Source organism: Anarhichas minor, unplaced genomic scaffold (assembly GCF_050575085.1).
Source record: "Anarhichas minor isolate MPS153535 unplaced genomic scaffold, ASM5057508v1 ptg000065l, whole genome shotgun sequence".
Classification (NCBI taxonomy): Eukaryota; Metazoa; Chordata; class Actinopteri; order Perciformes; family Anarhichadidae; genus Anarhichas; species Anarhichas minor.
The window spans coordinates 426,863-441,856 of NW_027466511.1; the positions used below are offsets into that span (position 1 = coordinate 426,863).

The 14,994-nt window shown below is 44.8% G+C and overlaps 2 protein-coding genes and 1 long non-coding RNA gene across 4 annotated transcripts; 1 reads left to right on the plus strand and 2 right to left on the minus strand.

The window, feature by feature from the left end:
- Window positions 1-15: 15 nt before the first annotated feature.
- On the minus strand, window positions 16-1,779 carry nudt13 (nudix (nucleoside diphosphate linked moiety X)-type motif 13). 2 transcript variants are annotated; one of them, XM_076078302.1, is made up of 5 exons: window positions 1,413-1,779; window positions 1,166-1,328; window positions 806-911; window positions 585-691; window positions 16-504 (listed from the first exon to the last, which is right to left on the minus strand). In XM_076078302.1, exons 1-5 carry the CDS (start codon window positions 1,478-1,480, stop codon window positions 301-303), a joined length of 648 nt encoding a protein of 215 aa, XP_075934417.1. In that variant the 5' UTR covers window positions 1,481-1,779; the 3' UTR covers window positions 16-300. The 2 variants fall into 2 exon arrangements, with proteins under 2 accessions (XP_075934417.1, XP_075934418.1); XM_076078303.1 differs by having other exon boundaries at window positions 16-466; window positions 1,413-1,778.
- Window positions 1,780-2,099: 320 nt separating this feature from the next.
- Window positions 2,100-12,106, plus strand: rpp30 (ribonuclease P/MRP 30 subunit). The gene is made up of 12 exons (XM_076078337.1): window positions 2,100-2,237; window positions 7,362-7,420; window positions 7,772-7,828; window positions 7,897-7,962; window positions 9,580-9,651; window positions 9,967-10,056; window positions 10,758-10,874; window positions 10,989-11,018; window positions 11,103-11,140; window positions 11,417-11,496; window positions 11,639-11,725; window positions 11,842-12,106. Exons 1-12 carry the CDS (start codon window positions 2,156-2,158, stop codon window positions 11,886-11,888), a joined length of 825 nt encoding a protein of 274 aa, XP_075934452.1. The 5' UTR covers window positions 2,100-2,155; the 3' UTR covers window positions 11,889-12,106.
- A 717-nt stretch (window positions 12,107-12,823) lies between these two features.
- On the minus strand, window positions 12,824-14,303 carry LOC142933987 (uncharacterized). Its single transcript, XR_012947654.1, has 3 exons — window positions 13,142-14,303; window positions 12,998-13,027; window positions 12,824-12,913 (listed from the first exon to the last, which is right to left on the minus strand). It is a non-coding gene; the product is annotated as an uncharacterized LOC142933987 (long non-coding RNA).
- Between the last annotated feature and the right edge of the window lie 691 nt (window positions 14,304-14,994).

Here is a 14,994-nt window from a genome sequence, read left to right on the forward strand (position 1 = left end):
AAAGAAACACTGGTCTGTGATCAGATCTTTATTGTGGAGGAACATTAACAGCTTATGAAGTCACACTGAACGATGACCTCATACGCCGCCCCCCCCCTCAGTGCTCAGTACATGTTCTGGTTCATATAAACAAGTCCTTCTGGGTCTCAGGACGTCTCACAGCCTCCGGTCTGGACTCTGTAGTCTGGATGAGTTGTGTGTGGTTCTGGTCTAAACTACAGAAACCACCAAGAACAAGGAAACAAGCTGGTTTGGAGGTGATGAGATCTGGTCTACAGCTGGTTTGGATCTGGTTCTGGTCTACGGCTGGTTTGGATCTGGTTCTGGTCTACAGTGGTACCTTGGGGTAGTAGATGATACCGGACCGGCTGCAGACTCGCTGACTTCCTGCCTGGTCCCGGTGGGTCGGTTCTCCTGTGGAGCTGCAGAAGCCACTGGTTTGATGCCAGCGTAGCAGAGCCTGACCCTGAAGGACGGAACCAGAACCAGATCAGGACCTGATACCTGAAGAGACTCTGAAGGTTCATTCTACATCAACAGGTCGGTCAGATTAAGACACACACAGCACAGTTGTAGTAACCCACCTTGGCCACTAGAGGTGCCTCTGCTCCCATCAGAAGAAAGAAGGCCTTCCTCAGATTGATGAAGGTTCCTCCACACAGTTCTTCTACTGAGGCCTGATCCAGTTCTCCTAGAACCCCAAACAGACCAGAACACATAGAACCCACAGTAGACTGGTGCATTCAGAGACTCACTAAACTGCACGGAGTTCACAGCAACAGTATTTTAGTTGAAATGTTCTTACCGACGTCCAGACAGAACTGGACCTGGTTCTGTTCAGAGCAGCCAATTAGAACCGACTCCTTCAGCAGGGTTCTGTCAGAACCGAGTCTCCAGGACCGACTGCACGTCTGGAACCCACAACACAATGTTTGTGCCTCAGGTTATGGTTCTTTCTGAGGTTCTACAATGTGACTTTGTCCTTTTCATTCTTCTTTTTCACTGACACTCTTCAAAGTTCTCTAACTGTAATGACATTGCTGAGCTTTTGTACTCGTGGTTCTCCACCTGTGGTTCTCCACTTGCGTTTCCCTTCCATTGGTCTTGTTCCTGTGTATCTGTAATTGACCTGTAGTTCTTTTTGCTGAGGTTCTCTGAACTGTACCTGTGGCTCTATACTTATGGTACTGAGGTTCAGTGTAGCTGGTCTTAAGGTTCCTTGCTGAGTGAGTTGTAGCAGAGGAGACAGACGGTGGAACAGGAACATGTGACCGTTCTGCAGCGCTGCAGCACACAATTCATCATCCTCCTTCAGCCTGTTCACGTACCTGAGGATCAATCCACCAATCAATCAATCCACCAATCAATCAATCAATGCACCACTCAATCAATCCAACAATCAGTTACTGAACCTCATCCTGGAGACAAAGTTTGAGCAGCAGCAAGCTGACAGATGGCCGATCTTCAGAGGTCTCAACATGGTCGTCACTGAACCAGTCTGAAGCCTAGCTTAGCACTAAGACTGGAAACGGTGCTTATAGTGGAGGACATGTTGAGAACATGTTGATGTGTAGAGAACAACAATGCAGTATGCACAATACGCTTTAAATATCTGGCATAAAAATAAACCAAAATAAATAAATGTTTGACTTTGTCTTCAGATGACGGGGTGAACGCTGACTCATCAGACCGTCTGGACTACGGTGTGTTTCTATACCTGCAGTCTCTTCTTCACGGAGTCTGTGACCTCTTCTTCTTCTCTGTTAGGACGTGTTTCCGCTCCCAACAGGAAACAAGTGAAGAAGAGAAACTTTTCACTTTTTATTATTTTATAATTCAGATAATCTACAATGATCATATATAGTGAATATCGTGAACAGTTTACATGTATTATACTTTATGTTTACATAAATTAAATGGAGTAATAAAATGTGTTTTTATAATATATAATATGAATCATTTCATTTCAGACTCCATTCATAGAACTGACGTTTTTATCAATGAATGAACGCTTCTCTTTAATAACAGTATCATCTTAAAATGTATTAAGTTTTAACAACTGTTTTAATACTAGAGGACTACATCTCCCATCAGGCTGTTCGGCGCCACACGTGTGTCGCAGAGCTTCTGTTAGCATCACAGATAGTTTATCATCATGTCGGTGTTTATGGATCTAAACCTGAGCTTCACCACCGAGAGGAGCCGCCTGAAGAGTCTCATAGAGACCGCGGCTCACCGTGAGTCTCCTCCTCTAAAAACACTCTTTAACAGCCGGAGTCTGGTGCCTGTTGACCGGGGCGCTAACAGAGCTAGCACCGGGACAGAGGCTCATAAAGACCGGGGCGCAAACAGAGCTAGCACCGGGACAGAGTCTCATAAAGACCGGGGCGCAAACAGAGCTAGCACCGGGACAGAGTCTCATAAAGACCGGGGCGCAAACAGAGCTAGCACCGGGACAGAGTCTCATAAAGACCGGGGCGCAAACAGAGCTAGCACCGGGACAGAGTCTCATAAAGACCGGGGCGCTAACAGAGCTAGCACCGGGACAGAGTCTCATAAAGACCGGGGCGCTAACAGAGCTAGCACCGGGACAGAGTCTCATAAAGACCGGGGCGCAAACAGAGCTAGCACCGGGACAGAGTCTCATAAAGACCGGGGCGCAAACAGAGCTAGCACCGGGACAGAGTCTCATAAAGACCGGGGCGCTAACAGAGCTAGCACCGGGACAGAGTCTCATAAAGACCGGGGCGCTAACAGAGCTAGCACCGGGACAGAGTCTCATAAAGACCGGGGCGCTAACAGAGCTAGCACCGGGACGGAGCTCAGTGTTCAGAGTGTTTGTTCTGTACCTCAGGACCAGAGTGTCGGTACCGTAATGAACCACAGTTTGATTACTTTATTAAGTTATTGATGTTTTAGGCCTCAGACACTCGACTAATCATCCGACCAGACTCAAACATCTCTCTATTTACAGTTGATGTTCTTATTAACAATAGAACTGAGAATTACACATAATAAAGATATTAAGTTAAATGTAAACCCATCATGACTCATCACATCTATGTAACGTTTATCTTGTTGTTGGTAACAAATAGAACAAACTTTAACATATTAGTGAAACAAATAACTTAAAGTGGAACATTCTGCGACACAAATGAACAAAAAGACAGTATTTTAATGAGATAACCCAAAATATTAACACGAACAGAGTGAATGTTGTAGATGTAAAAACAGAACCAATGATGACGTCATTAAATCAGATACATGCTCACTGACTAATCCGAATCAGAACCGTTTATTGCCATGGTATGTTGAACATACAAGGAATTTGGTGTGACGGGAGGTGCAAACATTTAACAATCAACAACAATCAGTGCAAGTAGAAACATTACAATTTACAAGAGATATGAAATATAAAATAAAGTGAAATATAAAATAAATGAAATATAAAATAAAGTGCACAAACGAAGAGATGACAGGACTATAAAGAAGTGAGATGTAAGTGTAGTGTAAAGTGTCGAGTGTAATAGAAGGGATGCAGGGGAGTGACCGGTAGGAGGTTGTCCTGGGGATGACAGAGTCAGTAGGGGTCCCGGGCTCTGTTAATGAGCCCGACTGCGGATGGAAAGAAGCTGTTCATGTGGCGTGAGGTCTTGGTCCTGATGGACCTCAGCCTCCTGCCAGATGGAAGGGGCACAAACAGTTCATGTCCAGGGTGAGAGGGGTCGGCTACAATCCTTCTTGCTCGCTTCAGGGTTCTTGAAGTGAACAAGTCCTGGAGGGACGGCAGATTGCAGCCAATCACTCTCTCAGCAGAGCGAATGATGCGCTGCAGTCTGCCCTTGTCCTTGGCAGTGGCAGCAGCGTACCAGACCGTGATGGAGGAGCAGAGGATGGACTCAATGATGGCTGTGTAGAAGTGCACCATCATTGTCTTTGGCAGGTTGCATTTCTTCAGCTGCCTCAGGAAGTACATCCTCTGCTGAGCCTTCTTGGTGATGGAGCTGATGTTCAGCTCCCACTTGAGGTCCTGGGATATGATGGAGCCCAGGAAGCGGAAGGACTCCACCGCGTCAACGGGGGAGTCACACAGGGAGATAGGGGGAGTCACACAGGGAGATAGGGAGAGTCACACAGGGAGATAGGGGGAGTCACACAGGGAGATAGGGGGAGTCACACAGGGAGATAGGGGGAGTCACACAGGGAGATAGGGGGAGTCACACGGTGATAGGGGGAGTCACACGGTGATAGGGGGAGTCACACAGGGTGATAGGGGGAGTCACACAGGGTGATAGGGGGAGTCACACGGTGATAGGGGGAGTCACACAGGGAGATAGGGGGAGTCACACGGTGATAGGGGGAGTCGCACGGTGATAGGGGGAGTCACACGGTGATAGGGGGAGTCACACAGGGAGATAGGGGGAGTCGCACGGTGATAGGGGGAGTCGCACGGTGATAGGGGGAGTCACACGGTGATAGGGGGAGTCGCACGGTGATAGGGGGAGTCACACAGGGAGATAGGGGGAGTCACACAGGGAGATAGGGGGAGTCACACGGTGATAGGGGGAGTCACACAGGGAGATAGGGGGAGTCACACGGTGATAGGGGGAGTCACACGGTGATAGGGGGAGTCGCACGGTGATAGGGGGAGTCGCACGGTGATAGGGGGAGTCGCACGGTGATAGGGGGAGTCGCACGGTGATAGAGGGAGTCGCACGGTGATAGGGGGAGTCACACAGGGAGATAGGGGGAGTCACACGGTGATAGGGGGAGTCACACGGTGATAGGGGGAGTCGCACGGTGATAGGGGGAGTCGCACGGTGATAGGGGGAGTCGCACGGTGATAGAGGGAGTCGCACGGTGATAGGGGGAGTCGCACGGTGATAGGGGGAGTCGCACGGTGATAGGGGGAGTCGCACGGTGATAGAGGGAGTCGCACGGTGATAGGGGGAGTCACACAGGGAGATAGGGGGAGTCACACAGGGAGATAGGGGGAGTCACACAGGGAGATAGGGGGAATCACACAGGGAGATAGGGGGAGTCACACGGTGATAGAGGGAGTCACACAGGGAGATAGGGGGAATCACACAGGGAGATAGGGGGAGTCGCACGGTGATAGGGGGAGTCGCACGGTGATAGGGGGAGTCACACAGGGAGATAGGGGGAGTCACACGGTGATAGGGGGAGTCACACGGTGATAGGGGGAGTCACACAGGGTGATAGGGGGAGTCACACAGGGTGATAGGGGGAGTCACACGGTGATAGGGGGAGTCACACAGGGAGATAGGGGGAGTCACACGGTGATAGGGGGAGTCGCACGGTGATAGGGGGAGTCACACGGTGATAGGGGGAGTCACACAGGGAGATAGGGGGAGTCGCACGGTGATAGGGGGAGTCGCACGGTGATAGGGGGAGTCACACGGTGATAGGGGGAGTCGCACGGTGATAGGGGGAGTCACACAGGGAGATAGGGGGAGTCACACAGGGAGATAGGGGGAGTCACACGGTGATAGGGGGAGTCACACAGGGAGATAGGGGGAGTCACACGGTGATAGGGGGAGTCACACGGTGATAGGGGGAGTCGCACGGTGATAGGGGGAGTCGCACGGTGATAGGGGGAGTCGCACGGTGATAGGGGGAGTCGCACGGTGATAGAGGGAGTCGCACGGTGATAGGGGGAGTCACACAGGGAGATAGGGGGAGTCACACGGTGATAGGGGGAGTCACACGGTGATAGGGGGAGTCGCACGGTGATAGGGGGAGTCGCACGGTGATAGGGGGAGTCGCACGGTGATAGAGGGAGTCGCACGGTGATAGGGGGAGTCGCACGGTGATAGGGGGAGTCGCACGGTGATAGGGGGAGTCGCACGGTGATAGAGGGAGTCGCACGGTGATAGGGGGAGTCACACAGGGAGATAGGGGGAGTCACACAGGGAGATAGGGGGAGTCACACAGGGAGATAGGGGGAATCACACAGGGAGATAGGGGGAGTCACACGGTGATAGAGGGAGTCACACAGGGAGATAGGGGGAATCACACAGGGAGATAGGGGGAGTCGCACGGTGATAGGGGGAGTCGCACGGTGATAGGGGGAGTCACACAGGGAGATAGGGGGAGTCACACGGTGATAGGGGGAGTCACACAGGGAGATAGGGGGAGTCACACGGTGATAGGGGGAGTCACACAGGGAGATAGGGGGAGTCACACGGTGATAGGGGGAGTCACACAGGGAGATAGGGGGAGTCACACGGTGATAGGGGGAGTCGCACGGTGATAGGGGGAGTCGCACGGTGATAGGGGGAGTCGCACGGTGATAGGGGGAGTCGCACGGTGATAGGGGGAGTCGCACGGTGATAGAGGGAGTCGCACGGTGATAGGGGGAGTCGCACGGTGATAGGGGGAGTCACACAGGGTGATAGGGGGAGTCACACAGGGTGATAGGGGGAGTCACACAGGGTGATAGGGGGAGTCACACGGTGATAGGGGGAGTCACACAGGGTGATAGGGGGAGTCACACAGGGTGATAGGGGGAGTCACACAGGGAGATAGGGGGAGTCACATGGTGATAGGGGGAGTCACACAGGGAGATAGGGGGAGTCACACAGGGAGATAGGGGGAGTCACACAGGGTGATAGGGGCATGTGGGGCTGCATTCTTCCGGAAATCCACAACCATCTCCACTGTCTTTAGAGCGTTGAGCTCTAAGTTGTTCAGACTGCACCAGGTCACCAGATGGTCAGTCTCCCACCTGTAGGCGGACTCATCCCCACCAGAGATGAGTCCAATGAGGGTGGTGTCATCCGCAAACTTCAGGAGCTTGACGGACTGGTGACTGGTAGTGCAGTTGTTGGTGTACAGGGAGAAGAGCAGAGGGGAAAGAACGCAGCCTTGGGGGGAGCCGGTGCTGATGGTCCGAGAGGCTGAGACGTGTTTTCCCAGCTTCACGTGCTGCTTCCTGTCAGACAGGAAGTCTGTGATCCACTTGCAGGTGGAGTCGGGCACGTGCAGCTGGGAGAGCTTGTCATGCAGCAGAGACGGGATGATGGTGTTGAAGGCAGAGCTGAAGTCCACAAACAGGATCCTGGTGTAGGTTCCTGAGGAGTCTAGATGCTGGAGCATGAAATGAAGGGCCAAGTTGACTGCGGCGCCTACAGACCTGTTGGCTCTGTAGGCGAACTATAATATGAACTATAATAATATAATAATAATAATAATAATAATAATAATAATATTACATAATAATAAATAATAATAATACATTATAAATAAATAATAATAATTCAATAATAAATAACAATAAATACTTTAATAATAATAATAAGTAATAATAATAATGTGTGTTTGTGTGTTTTCTTCCTCAGTCGGTTTCTCCACAGTCGCCATCAATTACGTGTTTGAACCGGCGACCAAAAAGAAACAGGTGAGTGTTTACTTTCAGGAACTCAGTCAAAAACAGAAATATATTTATTTATATATGTATATTTAAATATATATTTATACTGGGATCCCCAGTATGAGCTGGAACATGTTGGGGCGGGGAGAGGGAGGTCTGGGTCAGCCTGCTGCCACTGCGACCCGACCCCGGATAAGAGGAGGAGGAGGAGGAGGATGGATGGATATATTTATATTTATATATATTTATTTATTTATATATATATTCAAATTAAATAAAAGTCCTCTTCTACCTTCCTTTCTTAATTAAATTAGTAAATATTAAACGGTCGAGACTGACTTTTATTTTGTAACTCTCTGTTTTGTTTCCTGTTTGCAGGAGATTCCGACCCCGACGCCGATCAAAGAGCTGATTGATGAGCTGCCCGTCGTTCAGGTATGAAGATGATGAAGATGAAGATGACTGTTTGTGTTGTCGTTTACGTCCGTCTTTGTCTCCGTCAGGGTCGCTATCGTCCAATCAGAGTGCTGAACAGACTGACCGTTGTGATGTCAGACTCCAGTCACTTTGTGAGTGTTGCTTTTATTTTGAAATCTTTCAGGATGTCCATGACAGATTCCTTCTTCTCGTGAATCTTGTTTCTCAGTAAAGTTAAACCTTAAAGTACCAACGATGTGCTGATCATGATCTCATAGATTGATCTCTGATGACCTCATGTTCCTACAGCAGGGCACTGAGAGGACCACGGGCTCCGTCCTGACATCACCTTTTAATAATAATGTCTGTCTGATCACATGTCCATGTGAATTATTCCTCACAGTAATCATTGACAATGATTGTGTATTTTATTCAAAATCATACCTGTTATATTTTTGTACAAATTATCACTTCTAACATTTTTTATGAAATGATGAACTGTCACATCTTCACATCATGTCTCGTTTGTACGAACCACGACCTTTGTAACACGTTTGAACAGATCATGACCTCTGTCCGTGTTGATACAAATGATCAGTGATGTCAGATTGATATCCGAGTGATATCCGGCCAACCCAAAGACCAGGATTGTAAACAATTAAATTTAGTTATACAATAGTGACTGGATCCGCCCACTCAGTGTCAAAAAGAACAAGTACTTGTGAGCGAGCAGAAGAGCAGTGATGTAGTCCTCCACTAGGGGGCGTCCTCCACCAGGGGGTGTCCTCCACTAGGGGGAGTCCTCGTCCTCCACTAGGGGGAGTCTTCCACTAGGGGGAGTCCTTGTCCTCCACTAGGGGGAGTCTTCCACTAGGGGGAGTCTTCCACTAGGGGGAGTCCTCCACTAGGGGGCGTCCTCCACTAGGGGGAGTCTTCCACTAGGGGGAGTCCTCGTCCTCCACTAGGGGGAGTCTTCCACTAGGGGGAGTCCTCGTCCTCCACTAGGGGGAGTCCTCGTCCTCCACTAGGCGGAGTCTTCCACTAGGGGGAGTCCTTGTCCTCCACTAGGGGGAGTCTTCCACTAGGGGGAGTCTTCCACTAGGGGGAGTCTTCCACTAGGGGGAGTCCTCCACTAGGGGGAGTCCTCGTCCTCCACGAGGGGGAGTCCTCATCCTCCACTAGGGGGAGTCCTCGCGCTCAAAGCAGGGTTTTCTCCTCGCTGGCTGCAATTTTGCCGGCGTGAGCAGATATGATGTGAAAGTGCTCGTCAAAGTAATATACGTGCGCTGCTGTTTAATTTTCACACACGGGACCTCTACACACGCGTGTGCGTGGATCTTATTTGCTCTCTTGGATTCTGACAGTGATTTTTCTTCATACTAGTGCTGTTTTTAGAACATGCCTTGCGGGCGACTCACGTGTTGGCTCCCTCTGCTTTCACTTTATCGTGAAATAATAACAATAATTAGCATCTTTTCACAGTTTATGCTTAAAAAAACGACGAGCCAACAGTTTCTTTGATCGACTGATTGATTGATGAGTTATTGCTCAGCTTTAGTGATGATGATGGAAAGAACAGAGGAGGACATATGTGATGAAGTTTAAGATGTCAGGATGTCGGCCATTTTATCTGCTGCTCTACAGGAATGTTCAGGGAATCAGTGTCCTCAGAGGACGGCCCGCTGTCCTCTGAGGATAAAGAGACAAAGCGCTGATAATCAATAATCTGGTGTGTGTGTGTGTGTGTGTGTGTGTGTGTGTGTTTTCAGAGGCCTAACGCTGCAGAGTATCGTTGTTTCGACCTCCTCTCCGTCCAGCCAACCACAGAGAAACTCTTCCATGTGAGTATTAGTTATACTGCTGTACATGCTGCTGTACATTTATGTGACAGCTCAGATACTCAGGTACATAAAGTACAACATATTGTTATGACGAGCCAACCGTACTCACAGTAGCAACAACATTCAATTACTGCTGATTATACTGCAGTACTTTCACTCAATCTAGCTTAATAGAGTTTAAATGGTTGATCTACTTTTACTGAAGTTAATACTGTGTGTGTGTGTGTGTGTGTGTGTGTGTGTGTGTGTGTGTGTGTGTGTGTGTGTGTGTGTGTGTGTGTGTGTGTGTGTGTGTGTGTGCGCGTGCGTGTGCAGGCGGCCTGTATGATATATGATGTTGACATCATCTGTATCTCAGTGACGGAGAAACTTCCATTCTTCTTCAAGAGAGCACCGGTCAACGGGGTGAGATTCATTATTATTATAACTAATACTACTGTCATTATTACAGTATATATGTATACATGTATACATATATATATATATATATATATATATATATATATATATATATATATATATATATACATATATATATGTATACACATATATATATATATATATATATATATATATATATATATATATATATATATATATATATATATACATATATATGTATACACATATATATATATATATATATATATATGTATATATACATATGTATATATATATACATATGTATATGTATATATATATATATATATGTATACTAACCCTAACCCTAACCCTATACACATATATATATATATATATACACATTTTTTCCCCCTTAATAATAAAAACCTTCATTTAAAAACTGCATTTTGTGTTTACTTGTGTTATCTTTGTCTAATATTTAAATTTGTTTGATGATCTGAAACATTTAAGTGTGACAAACATGCAAAAAAATAAGAAATCAGGAAGGGGGCAAACACTTTTTCACACAACTGTATATATATGTATACACATATATATATGTATACACATATATATATGTGTATACGTATCCGTATACGTACACACATGTACACGTACACACATGTATACGTATGTGTATACGTATCGATACAGTTAGTTAACTTTAATCTGGTGTGTGTGTGTGTGTGTGTGTGTGGGGTCAGGCCGTAGACAGAGGAGTGGTGTTCGAGGTGTCGTACTCAGCAGCCATCAGAGACTCCACCAGGAGGCGCTACACCATCGCTAACGCCGTCTCTCTGATGGAGAGCTGTAAAGGGAAGGTACGTCCTTTTTGTCCCAAACGGCTTCCGTCCGTTTGTTATGACACATTCAGTGATGTAACGGGGATGTCAGAGGAGGTGGAGGCGGAGCCTGAAACTGTCTTTGTCTTTCAGAATGTGATCCTGTCCAGTGCAGCTGAGAAGGTCAGTGATCAATCGGTTAATAATCAATAATGTGTTATCAGTTTACGATCACTATAAAATAATAATGTGTGTGTGTGTCCTCAGCCTCTGGAGCTCAGAGGTCCTTATGACATCACCAACCTGTATCCTTCCTGTTGGTTCACCAACAACCAGCAGTCGTCAACAGAAACACTGCTTTGTGTGTGTGTGTGTGTGTGTGTGTGTGTGTGTGTGTGTGTGTGTGTGTGTGTGTGTGTGTGTGTGTGTGTGTGTGTGTGTGTGTGTGTGTGTGTGTGTGTGTGTGTGTGTGTGTGTGTGTGTGTGTGTGTGTGTGTGTGGTACTCTGTATGTCCAGTACTCTGTGTGTGTGTCCAGTACTCTGCGTAGTACTTCCAGTTGTTTTCCTGATGTTTTCTCAGAGGTTTGTTGTTCGGTTTGTCCGATCGAGACGCTAAAGAAGCTGTTTCTTCTACTTGTCGATCAGTTGTACTACACGCAGGTAAGTAGTACTACTGCTATTTGTACTGTCAATACTACCACAGAGGGCTGAATGTGGTTTTAATGTACATAAAGCTGCAGGGATTGTTGAATCAAATTTTGGTTATGAAACATTATCATTGATCAACATGTCTGTTTATCAGAAACCAGGAAGTCGGCCAGCGGCATCGTCTACACCATGAAGACCTGCAGTGAGTCCTCCAGCCAGCAGGAGGCTCCACCTGCTGACTGTAGGTTCACCTCGTCAATCACTCTGTTGATTTCTGATAATCGAAGGCTGATCAATAACGGCTCTGATGACAGGTGGGATTCAGGTGAGTGAAACTTGTTTTTTTTATCCGAGCAGGTGAAGCTCCTGCAGCCAAGAGAGCCAAACCTCACCTGAGTGATTGACAGCTGAGGAGGGAGGGGCTTCTGGACGGAGTCAACAGGCCCATTCTGATGTTTTTTTTTTACAAATTGTTTATAGACAGAAAATCAATTGATGATGAACTTCATTTCCGTTTTCATTGAAACTCGAAACACCATCTGATGTATTATTGTTGTTCAGAATGAGTCATGAGTAATTAAGATTTAGAAGAATTTGTAAAATAAAACCCAACTGAGATGAATTTCTGTCAAGTGTTTTATTGTTACGTATGTAAATAAGTCATAGTACAGCATGTAAAAAATAAATATATACGTATATATATATACATATATGTATATATATATATATATATATACGTATATATATATATATATAAGTATATATATATATATATATATATATATACGTATATATATATACGTATATATATATGTATATATATATACGTATATATATATATGTATATATATATACGTATATATATATATATACATATATATATACATATATATGTATATATATGTATATATATATATACATATCATATATATACATATATATATGTATATATATATGTATATATACATATATATATATATATGTATATATATATATATATATGTATATATATATATATGTATATATATATATATATATGTATATATACATATATATATATGTATATATATGTATATATACATATATATGTATATATATGTATATATATGTATATATACATATATATGTATATATATGTATATGTATATATACATATATATATGTATATACATATATATATGTATATATATGTATATATATATATATATATATATGTATATATATGTATATGTATATATACATATATATATGTATATACATATATATATGTATATATATATATATATATATATGTACAGTTGTGTGAAAGAGTGTGAAAGAGTACCACACACACACACAGCAGTGTTTCTGTTGACGACTGCTGGTTGTTGGTGAACCAACAGGAAGGATACAGGTTGGTGATGTCATAAGGACCTCTGAGCTCCAGAGGCTGAGGACACACACACACATTATTATTTTATAGTGATCGTAAACTGATAACACATTATTGATTATTAACCGATTGATCACTGACCTTCTCAGCTGCACTGGACAGGATCACATTCTGAAAGACAAAGACAGTTTCAGGCTCCGCCTCCACCTCCTCTGACATCCCCGTTACATCACTGAATGTGTCATAACAAACGGACGGAAGCCGTTTGGGACAAAAAGGACGTACCTTCCCTTTACAGCTCTCCATCAGAGAGACGGCGTTAGCGATGGTGTAGCGCCTCCTGGTGGAGTCTCTGATGGCTGCTGAGTACGACACCTCGAACACCACTCCTCTGTCTACGGCCTGACCCCACACACACACACACACACACACACCAGATTAAAGTTAACTAACTGTATCGATACGTATACACATACGTATACATGTGTGTACGTGTACATGTGTGTACGTATACGGATACGTATACACATATATATATGTGTATACATATATATATGTGTATACATATATATACAGTTGTGTGAAAAAGTGTTTGCCCCCTTCCTGATTTCTTATTTTTTTGCATGTTTGTCACACTTAAATGTTTCAGATCATCAAACAAATTTAAATATTAGACAAAGATAACACAAGTAAACACAAAATGCAGTTTTTAAATGAAGGTTTTTATTATTAAGGGGGAAAAAAAGTCCAAACCTACATGGCCCTGTGTGAAAAAGTGATTGCCCCCTAAACCTAATAACTGGTTGGGCCACCCTTAGCAGCAACAACTGCAATCAAGCGTTTGTGATAACTGGCAATGAGTCTTTTACAGCGCTGTAGAGGAATTTTGGCCCACTCATCTTTGCAGAATTGTTGTAATTCAGCCACATTGGAGGGTTTTCGAGCATGAACCGCCTTTTTAAGGACATGCCACAGCATCTCAATCGGATTCAGGTCGGGATTTTGACTAGGCCACTCCAAAGTCTTCATTTTGTTTTTCTTAAGCCATTCAGAGGTGGACTTGCTGGTGTGTTTTGGATCATTGTCCTGCTGCAGAACCCAAGTGCGCTTCAGCTTGAGGTCACGAACAGATGGCCGGACATTCTCCTTCAGGATTTTTTGGTAGACAGCAGAATTCATGGTTCCATTTACCACAGCAAGTCTTCCAGGTCCTGAAGCAGCAAAACAGCCCCAGACCATCACACTACCACCACCATATTTTACTGTTGGTATGATGTTCCTTTTCTGAAATGCCGTGTTACTTTGACGCCAGATGTAATGGGACATACACCTTCCAAAAAGTTCAACTTTTGTCTCGTCAGTCCACAGAGTATTTTCCCAAAAGTCTTGGGGATCATCAAGATGTTTTCTGGCAAAACTGAGACGAGCCTTTATGTTCTTTTTGCTCAGCAGTGGTTTTCGTCTTGGAACTCTGCCATGCAGGCCATTTTTGCCCAGTCTCTTTCTTATGGTGGAGTCATGAACACTGACCTTAATTGAGGCAAGTGAGGCCTGCAGTTCTTTGGATGTTGTTCTGGGGTCTTTTGTGACCTCTTGGATGAGTCGTCGCTGCGCTCTTGGGGTAATTTTGGTCGGCCGGCCACTCCTGGGAAGGTTCACCACTGTTCCATGTTTTCGCCATTTGTGGATAATGGCTCTCACTGTGGTTCGCTGGAGTCCCAAAGCTTTAGAAATGGCTTTGTAACCTTTTCCAGACTGATAGATCTCAATTACTTCGATAAACCACAGTTAATTTATGTTTTAACAGGGGGGGGGGGGCAATCACTTTTTCACACAGGGCCATGTAGGTTTGGATTTTTTTTCCCCCTTAATAATTATAATTAATTTAAAAACTGCATTTTGTGTTTACTTGTGTTATCTTTGTCTAATATTTAAATTTGTTTGATGATCTGAAACATTTAAGTGTGACAAACATGCAAAAAAAATAAGAAATCAGGAAGGGGGCAAACACTTTTTCACACAACTGTATATGTATATATATATGTATGTATGTATATATATATATGTATATATACATATATATATACATATAATTGTATTCATAATAAATTATTGAGGGAAACATCAGATCATGAAAA

Coding starts and splice junctions, on each gene's coding strand:
- nudt13 (XM_076078302.1), bottom strand. CDS start 1,480: ATGTTGAGACCTCTGAAGATCGGCCATCTGTCAGCTTGCTGCTGCTCA. Junction 912..1,165: donor CCATAAGTATAGAGCCACAG/GTACAGTTCAGA, acceptor TGTGGGTTCCAG/ACGTGCAGTCGGTCCTGGAG. Junction 505..584: donor AGGCACCTCTAGTGGCCAAG/GTGGGTTACTAC, acceptor GAGTCTCTTCAG/GTATCAGGTCCTGATCTGGT.
- rpp30 (XM_076078337.1), top strand. CDS start 2,156: ATGTCGGTGTTTATGGATCTAAACCTGAGCTTCACCACCGAGAGGAGC. Junction 10,057..10,757: donor AGAGAGCACCGGTCAACGGG/GTGAGATTCATT, acceptor GTGTGGGGTCAG/GCCGTAGACAGAGGAGTGGT. Junction 11,726..11,841: donor GGAGGCTCCACCTGCTGACT/GTAGGTTCACCT, acceptor TTATCCGAGCAG/GTGAAGCTCCTGCAGCCAAG.